Source organism: Chaetura pelagica, unplaced genomic scaffold (genome assembly GCF_000747805.2).
Source record: "Chaetura pelagica isolate M959 unplaced genomic scaffold, ChaPel_1.0 scaffold49, whole genome shotgun sequence".
Classification (NCBI taxonomy): Eukaryota; Metazoa; Chordata; class Aves; order Apodiformes; family Apodidae; genus Chaetura; species Chaetura pelagica.
Window position 1 is genome coordinate 1,888,321 of NW_009970715.1, and position 9,552 is coordinate 1,897,872.

Below are 9,552 nucleotides of genomic sequence, written 5' to 3' on the forward strand. Positions count from 1 at the left end.
TTCGGAGAGGAACTATGAGCAAAAATTGAAAAGGACACGAACACCTACACATTGTTAACACAGAGAAGGAACAGGAAGAAAGGAATGGGGTGATGAGAGAGGCATCCTGACACTCAGCCATGGGTGCAGGGTACTCAAAGGGAAGATAGAGAACTGCCACTGCTGTGAAATGGTTCTGCTACAGCAGCCAGAAGAACAGCAAGAGGATGAGAGAATACCATTTCTCTGTTACTGGCCCAGTCTCACCTCTCCCAGACATCCCTCTGTCCCTTGGTAAAAGGCCTCACAGCTTTGACATGCTCACTGGAGAGCAGCTTGTCAGCATACTCAACAAGGAGAAAGATCCACAGCTTCCCCTCTGCAGTCACACCATGGATGTGCTTTTCCCTCAAGGCTGCAGCCTTTGCTGTATCCCCCCAAACAGTCAAGGTGTTTAAAGTCTGAAGTAACCTGCAAAGAAAAACAGCAAGCATATTACCGTCAGAAGAACCACCTTCTTACCCTCTCCAAAATAATGCCCACCAGTAGAGCACTTTACCCCAGAGGTCTGGTCACCCGCTGCAACCCAGATGCACAGGGCTGAAGTGTCAACCTATGCATGTATCTAAGCACATCATTTTCTTGGGGTCCCCAAGGACACCTGAAGCCCTCAGTGACACTATTCTCAGTTGTTTCCCACTCATTCCATGTCCCAGCACAACCTTGGCTTTGCCTCTACTGAGGGAAACATACAGCCCCACCACCTCTCTCTTGGGTCCATCCACTTGTAGCTGGCAAGAGAGGCAATGGAAATGTGAGAAAATACAGCCTGAGCCCAGCTCTGCATCTAAGTGACCACCACACAATTACTCTGCAGGTTTGCCATGCAAAATTATGCTTTTCTTGGAAAATCTGTCTAGGACCTCCTTAAAAAAAGTCCATTCCCTGGTCCTGGAGTCAAACAAGTGTTCTAATAGTAGCTCCCAAACCTCTTGCCCTGCCATTTGCAGGCTGATCTTATTCTCAGGAAAACTGAGGAATTTCCAAGCTTCAAGCATGCAAGAAGATCCTTACCCAAAGAAGTAATTTTCTGTCACTGCACGAGTCTGTTCATCTAGGGGCTCTGATGGAAGGACACGCGTCTCATGTATTTGGGAAGCCTTCTTCTTAGTCTCAAAGAAAGCATGGAAGAAGCAAAACCTAGAATGCAGAGAAACAAAAATAAAGTTAAGAGCCAGCTTGGTTGTAAACAAAGCAGAAACAGACCAGGTTTGCAAACCAAATAGTGCCACATATTCACCACACTTTTATTCAAGGATGTCTGAGCACTGGGAAAAGTCCCTATTTACAATAAGACTCTTTCCTTAAGGTACAGAGAATAAAGAAAAGAGGATGCTCAGGACTTCACAAAAGTAAAGTGCCAACAGTTCAGGCCACTCAATATAATAACCAGACTGTCAGATTAGGGTCATATTCCCCAATACTTTCAAACTGACATGTAACACTTATGAAGATCTGATGGAAAGGCTACAAATAGTATCTCCAAGCAGTCTAGTTAACCAGGAACATAACATTTACTGAAAACTAATGGGACTAAGGTGATTTTAAGAGCCTGAACCATTTATGAAGAGTTTGTCCAAGTTTGCAGAGGTATTGTGAAAACAGGACCTTATCTCCTAAGCAATTTATGTTATGGAATGTTTCCACTATAGAATTTGTTTAGTGTCATGGGGACAGCTAACTCCAAATACTGCTATAGAGCTAAAGAGAATTATTCCAAGCACATGCAGCATCAAGTCCTTAAATCATTCTCACCTGGAGATGTCCATCACAAGGCTCTCTTCCTTTTTCACTGCATGTTCCATGATGTTAGCAAGTCGGTGGATGAGCCATTTCCTTAATCGAGTGATCTTATGTTGTGCCCTGTCAATGAGGAAGTGCACAGTCAGCAGTGTGAACACCACCCCAAAATATACACAAACCAAACCATCCACTGCAGCAAGAGGTGACACTGAGATAGTTAAGAGGCTTTACACTAAGTGTAAAGATGGTGAAGTTGTGTAGTGAGAAAGCAACAGGTACATAAGAAGAGATACAATCTTTCCAAGTTTGCTTCTTACTATGCAAAAGTAATTTGCATAGACAGTTATTTACCCCACTGAGGGACCTCAGTTTAGCAAAAAGCCCTTCCAAGAACTCCAGAAGTCAGCAGAGTAAGGTTATAGGTGCACAATAACACACTGTTTTAACAGCTCGCAACTCCTTTGGAGGAAGCCCGTGCCAGTAACTCTGAACCCACAGCACCCTGTCGCAGGTATTCAGTGAGCAGCAGCACCAAGGAGGATGGAACTTTCTCTTGGGAAGTTTTCCTGGCTAGGAATTGCTATAAATGCCTAACAAAGATCTAAGTATTTACAGGCCACTTGTGAGACATGGAAGTGCATGCTTTGCTGTGGGCCAAGATGAGAACACCAGTTTAATACTCAGATAAAAGGGATGCACAATTCCTACAAGGACTTGAGGGCCTGCAGTGAAAAAGGAAGCCACTGAACATTTTTGCCAAAGCAGCTGTCAGGGTTAGAAAAACAAGATAAAAGGCTTCTTTGGTGATTCAGTCTGCTTTGTCCAGGCTGGCTGGTTCTCCTCCAGGTTGCCCAGGGAGGTTGTAGCTGTCCCATCTCTGGAAGTGTTCAAGGGCCAGACTGGATGGGGCTCTGAGCAACCTGGTCTAGTGGGAAGTGTCCCTGCCCATGCAGGGGGTTGGACACAGATGGTCTTTAAGTTCCCTTCCAACCCAAACCAGCCTATGATTTGCAGAATTTAGTTTTGTAGCAGCAAGAGTTAGATGCTGGGGCTAAACCTTCTGGGACTGAGGAAACAGAGCAGGTGGTTACTGTTAACTCATGGCAAGCAAAGCAGCAACCACTGGCTGTCCAAACCAGACTTCACACAGGCAGCCACTCCAACCACAAAACAGAAGAGGAAAGTGCATCATTTAATCCACTCACGTGTTTACTTTTCCCTGGTTCTGTTTTTGCCGGTTACTTGAGAAGTCTAAACAACAGTCCAAGTCTGGCCTGAGGAACATGTCTTTGAGCCAGTCAATGTATTTTTGCAATACCACTGGCTGCAGGTGTCTGACCACCTTGGAAGAGCTGGAGAACACTGGATAACCTTGATTGGTGAGAGTAGAGAAGCCAATGATCACTGCCATCTGCCTCTCTGGGTCATCACAGCTGTTCAGAAATTCATCTACATAGTCTTCCATCTCTGGAGCAAACTTAAACCGGTCTGGAAGCTGAAAAACATGGTTAAACAAGCAGGTTAGGAAACTCAAACTGAGTCTGAGTGACTGTGTAAGCACAAATCCCTTTACAGATCAGATTGCAGTAAGTAAAATCACACCTGAACATTTGTCACAAGGCACACAGCAGGTCATCGATTCCACCCCACAGCCTTCCTCACAAGTCAAGCCAAAGCCTGTTTTTATCAATATGCCCCTTTTTTTTATTCCTTGCTTTATGGCAGGGCTGTGTTGTTTACTGGACTCCCAGGAAGGGAGCAGGAAGAGGAGCTGCAAAATCCAATTCCCAAATAAAATTTGTGCTTAAACCTCAGATGTGCTTATTGAAACAAGCACTAACGTGAACAAAAGCATGAGTTGTCCCTTTTTGTCTTTGCCTTCAACTGTTCATACAACACCCAGCACAATGACAGACAAAAAGGAGCTTCTGGACACACAAAATCAAAAGGACTGTTAAAGGATGACAAATCACATTGTCACCATGCCTCTGCTTCCCCCATCGGTACAGCTTTCTCAGCAACACCAAGGACAGCAGGTGAGCATGCCCTGCATGTGCCCTGCATGGGCAGGGACACCTCCCACCAGCCCAGGTTGCTCCAAGCCCCATCCAACCTGCCCTTCAACACTGCCAGGGATGGGGCAGGCACAGCTTCTCTGGGCAACCTGTTCCAGTCTCATCACCCTCACTATAAAGAATTTCCTCCTCTTGTCTCACCTAAATCTCCCCTCTTCCAGTTTTCATCCCTTCCCCCTTGTCCTCTCCCTCCCTGCCCTTGTCCCAAGCCCCTCCCCAGCTTTCCTGGAGCCCCTTCAGGCACTGGAAGGTGCTCTAAGGTCCCCCTGGAGCCTTCACTTCTCCAGTCTGAATACCCCAACTCTGCCAGCCTGTCTCCAGAGCAGAGCTGCTCCAGCCCTTGGATCATCTTCACAGCCTCATCTGGACTCCCTCCAGGAGGTTCCATGTCCTTCTTACACTGAGGGCTCCAGAACTGGACACAGTTCTCCAAGTGGAGTCTCACGAGAACCAAGTAAAGGAGGAAAATCCCCTCTCTGGCCCTGCTGGCCAAGCTGCTTTTGATGCAGCCTAGGACAGGGTTGGGTTTGGGGCTCAAATGCACATAAACTTTCTTTATACAAAATGACATGAAACTAGAAAGGGGGCAGGAAGGGACTTCTACTCAAGAGAAGGCCTTTAGTACTTCCCAAAGACCTACCTGAGTCTTTACCACGTGTTCTCCATAGTGCTGCATCACCTTCCCTTTGAGAACCATCTGTAGCTGCTCCAGAGACAGCAAGGGGAGAGCACTGCCCAGCAACCGGTAGCACATGTAACTGCAGGGAAACAGGGAAGATTCCCTCAGGCAGAGGCACAGCAGGAAAGCCACATGCCAGGGGGAGAGAGAGAAGTGGTGGGACAGGCTGTACAGAGCACGCAGGAAGGCAGGAATCAAAAACTCATGGATCCTGTGTTCAAAAATACTACTGCCCCACACTTTTCTCCTGATTAGCACAGCTGCCAAGATGCTGTAGCAGGTCCTCTGCTGTCTAGGAATAAACAAGTCCTCCCCAGCAGGTCCTTCCTCAAGACACTTTCTGGATCTTTTCTCCCCAGATATTTAATTGACACAGGCCCAGTAAAAACTTTCTGGCTACACAAATTGTCGCCATTTTGACAGCAAGTTGCTGTCAAATCTGATCAAAATTGCCTAATGGGCTCAGGAGTTATTAGACAGACAACACCAGCCTCATTTCTCCAGGAAATCAGGCCAAAAAAAGCAACAATTCTGAGCATACAAGGGGTATTTTCAGAGTTCCCCAAGAACTAAACCAAGACTTAAACTGCTCAGGCTTGGAAAATGGTTTCTTTTCAATGAAATACTCATGGAATATGTTAAGGAAATTTGTTGCAGGTGCATCTCTAGAACTTTCAAACTCTTAAAAAAAAAAGACTTAAACCTGGCCACAGACTGCCTTGCTATGGTCCACATTAAATTATGCTCCATCAAAATGCTTGCAGATTTGTACTCTTGATTTTGCATCATTTTTAATACAAAAATATATTTAAGATAATCCAACAAAGATCTAATACTAGAGTTGGGAAAAGGGCTGAATTAGCTGCTGTCATGATGCCAGCCACTGCCATGTCCTCCTTGCAAACATGCCCATGTCAGAACACAAACATATCCAGGCATTTTAATTCAGTCCATCCCACAAAGCACAAATCCAGCAGTACCAGACAAATTTCAGACCTGGGGTTTGTCTACACAGGAGCTGTCCTTGTTAAATCATGCCAAGTCAAATAACTCTCCACCTCAACCACTCAGAAATAAAAGGACAGCACAGCTCCTCTGACAGGTCTTGTAGAAGGAAGCTACAGATTGAAGACAACTTTATACCCAATAAGGTGCATTACCTTTACGTGCTGTCCTAATTAAATTTAACCTTAAATGTGTTATATGTCAGAATTCTAAGAGAAACCTTACTAACTCCTAGATTCAAGCACCCAATAAAGTTACTCATGGTTACCTAAATAACCAAAAGCAAGTGTTGTCACATTGTTCTTGAGAAACAATATGCTACACCCTACCACAGGGCAGAAGAAAGGTAGGAGCAAGAAACAGAAGGGTAATACGGAAAACAACAAATAACACGTTAAAACAAACCTCACAGGTCCTGATTTCTCCTTCAACACCCCATTCTCCACACCTTCTTTCCAAAACAGTTCAAAGGCACCTTCCTTCAGTGAAACTTGTAGCAAATCAAACACTAAACCAGGCAATTTCTTGTCCTTCTTCTCAGACTTGGCTGCACTTTGCAGAAGCTCTACAAGTCTAGAAGACAGAAAATAACGTGAGATGTGGCCTGGAAGGGGATTGCTGAAGGCCATGTTCAGGCTGCTAAACATTTCCTGAGCACTGCAGGCTGTCTCTTGGGAGAAATGACACAGCTATAATTTAGACACCTGCACAAGAATTAGCACTTCACCTTTCAGAGCACCTGCAGTGGCAAATGCAGGCAGGTATCAGGAGGAAAGCCACCTTTCTCTCACCACTAGCCAAGAGAACATGAATGTTAACATTTAATGCCCCAGATTTCAGAACTTACCTGGGAATATTTTGCTCATTCACCACAGTAGGGGAGCCAAACAGCTTCTTCAGGTTTTTAGGTTTCAGAACACTGGGGAATTTCTGTATGCCCACAAGCAAAAGGTGCAGGTTCTCTGGAGATGCAAAGGCTGAAGCAAGGTCACCTCGCAAGATGTCAAACAAGACCTCCTCAAACACAGTTTCAGGAACCTAGATGGGAACCAAGGTGGGAGCATCTGAGAAACATCTGAGGATATACTAACTTGTTGTGTAGAATATTTAAATATCTGCATTGCAGGGTGTTTCACTAAAAGCTTGTAGTGTTCTGGAAATTCTAGCAATGGTGAGACAACCAAAAGTAAATCATGGAAGTGCCCAGTCCTGCCAGACAGTCCCCAGGTGCTTAACAATGTGGAGCAGGACAATGTGTTGTTATCAGAGAGCAATTCTGGTCAAGTGACTGCAGCTGCAATTGTCCTCTTGCTGTCTGAGTGCTCCTGTCTGCACAGCTGTGCAGCCCAGAGAGGAGCAAGCACTCTAGCATTAGTTTTTCATTATAGATCCCCAAAAGTAGTTGCTTGTTTCATGAAGATTTGCTGGTAAACCACTGTGTTCAGTGGGTTTAGGGAAAACTGGATCCAACATTCTCATCAATAAAATAAGAAGCCCACAAAAACTGCTTTATTTGGTATTTCTAAAAGATTGGATTCAAAATACATTTAAACCTAACATTAAGACTAAGTGACCCAGAACACTTCCATACAAAACATGATAGAATTTTGATTTAAAGCCCTTAGTTTTCACAACTACAAACAATATGCACATAAAAGAAAGAAATAAATAAACCTTATTTTACTACATACACAAGAGTTCCTTTACTCCATGTCCCTACATCCTTTCACTCCCAACAGCCCAAAATGCCTGGTGCATAAAAAAAGGCCTGCTGTCCAGAGTTTTCAGTGTAACTTGTATTCAAAAGAGCAGCCAGTCTAACTTTTCACCCAAGCAAATCAACTGGGGAAAAAAAAGAGACTCTGGGTTTGTCCATGATGAAATCAGAGTAAGCTAAAGCAGAGCAAGCTCCCCAGTATAAAAGCATCTGCCCACAGACAACATAGGAAACAGCTTCCACAGTTTAAACTCGCTCTTCCATGACTGTAACTTTCACCTATGAAGAAAGAAAGGAAAATGCAGGCCCCAAAGCAAAGTCCTCCCTCCTCCCACCCACCACCTGCTCTGGTTGTACCTCAGACAAGATGTCAATCAGAGTTTTGCGAGGCAGGTCTCTGAGATGTGCCTGGTGATGTGCCAGCTGCTGGAGAAGCTGGATGCTCTCCAGCAGAGCTTTCTGGTCCTAGGAAGGGAAGATAAGCCAAAGAGAGAGGACAACAAATCAGAGATGAAGCTGAAGGCTCAGGTAATAACCCTCTCTTGAGACCCTTACGCCTACTTGCAATAAGAAACCTGCACAATTGCTTCCTGACAGGCCATTCAGCCTTCCCCAACATTTTATTTTCTGCCTGTATATGACAACAGACACACCCCTGTAGTGCCTGACATAACTCCTACATTCCAGTCAGGAACAGACATTTGAAAATGCACAAAAAGGTCCACAAATAATGCAAAATAAATTATCTGAGCTTGATGTTTTAAGTTCTATCTTATCCACTCACCAACGACCTGTCTTTCTCTCCACTTCAGCCCTAGTACCAGGACTAACAAACAGCAGCAATCTTACCTTAACAAGCCTGCCAGACTGAAACAGAGCCATAACCCCAAAGAAGTTTCCAAAAGCTGCATTTCTCACAAGTTTCTGAAAAGGAAAAAAAAAAATAGGAGGGGGGGGAGGCTGGCATTAAAAATCCACTTCATTTAGATTTCACATTCAGCTACAGTTCTCTTCTTCAGTGGAACAAGATGGCTAGAAGATCTAGCCCTGAACATCCTGCTGTTTGAAGATAACACACTGAAAACTAACCCCCTGCAGTTAAAGAATTTAGGAACTGTCCTAGATTATCTGTCACATGGATAAATCCCAGATAACAATGCCATCAACTTCCAGTTTTTACAGATATTTCGATTATTTCAATATGGTTACTGGCCTTAAAAAGAACACCAAAATTATAGTATCCAGCTACCACACCTTCATAGAGAATGGTCAATTTAAAATGGCCAATGCTGCTATGAGCCGACTCACCTTTTTCACTTTTTCCAGATTGTGTTTTTCTTTTATCTGTTCCAGGACACTGCATATTGAAATTTCCTCAAAAGCCTGTAAAACCTGAGGAGAGGGATGGATTAGCTCAGTCTGCAGTTCTTCCATTTTGTGAAGCACTACTAAGTTCAGCTGAAACAGAGCTCAACAGGTGCTCAGCACAGCTGCTTTATTAGGCTAGAACAGAGACAACTAGATCAGTACAAGAGGTGTTGGAATATAAACTAGCATAGACTAAATACACCCACTGATATTACTATTTTTATTTCCTATACATAACTTAGAAGGGCTAATAATGAGAGCATTTTGCCTCCAACAGAAGTAATGAAAGTTTTCAGCATGGGCAAGGCCTGACCAACCTAAGACTCTTCTGTATCACCAACTTGTTAGTTGAGATGATTCCAAGTGCTGCAACTCTTTACTATGTTTATAGACTTGAGCAGCATGGAGAAAAAAAGACAAAAAAACAAGCAACCTTTGAAGTAAAAGAGCTGATCTCACACATGAACAGCCCAATATCAGCAGCAGGTCAATCTCTGAGGAGTCACAGTAGTTCTAAAAGCAGCATACCTGGTCAGGGTTTGCAAATTCAGGACGGTTCCTGAAGCAGGACAGAAATCTGTAGCAGGAATGATGCAGCTTATATGCTTCTAGAACAGCCTGGCATGGTTTAACACTGCACATACCTCCCCTGCCTGCCCCAAGAGCCTTCTCTGCCACCCTCACGCCAGAGGGGAGCCCTCCAGCCTCGGCACAAACAAAGTGGGACCCCAGGAGCTGAAGAAAAAGGGTCTGGCGAGGGGTCACCGAGCGCCCTGCTGTGTGGGAAACACTGACCTGGGCCAGGGCCAGGCTGAAGCCGGGGCGGGCGGCCTCGCGGGTGGCTCCCAGTCCTTCCACCAGGCGCTTCAGGCTGTACTGGAGCTCATCGTCCTGCAAAGACAGACCCAGCTGCTCTCAGGCTTTCC

The 9,552-nt window shown here is 44.8% G+C and overlaps 1 protein-coding gene across 1 annotated transcript in view; it reads right to left on the reverse strand.

Moving 5' to 3' along the window:
• MYBBP1A (MYB binding protein (P160) 1a) overlaps positions 1-9,552 on the reverse strand; it is a 66,889-nt gene that overhangs the window by 51,897 nt on the left and 5,440 nt on the right. Inside the window, exons 2-12 of the mRNA XM_010006067.1 lie at positions 9,422-9,517; positions 8,567-8,650; positions 8,108-8,182; positions 7,616-7,723; positions 6,389-6,579; positions 5,947-6,114; positions 4,498-4,615; positions 2,988-3,277; positions 1,795-1,902; positions 1,054-1,179; positions 247-450 (exon numbers count right to left, since the gene is read on the reverse strand). Of these exons, the coding sequence (XP_010004369.1) occupies positions 247-450; positions 1,054-1,179; positions 1,795-1,902; positions 2,988-3,277; positions 4,498-4,615; positions 5,947-6,114; positions 6,389-6,579; positions 7,616-7,723; positions 8,108-8,182; positions 8,567-8,650; positions 9,422-9,517 (1,568 nt within the window). The remainder of the gene's footprint in view (positions 1-246; positions 451-1,053; positions 1,180-1,794; positions 1,903-2,987; positions 3,278-4,497; positions 4,616-5,946; positions 6,115-6,388; positions 6,580-7,615; positions 7,724-8,107; positions 8,183-8,566; positions 8,651-9,421; positions 9,518-9,552) is intronic.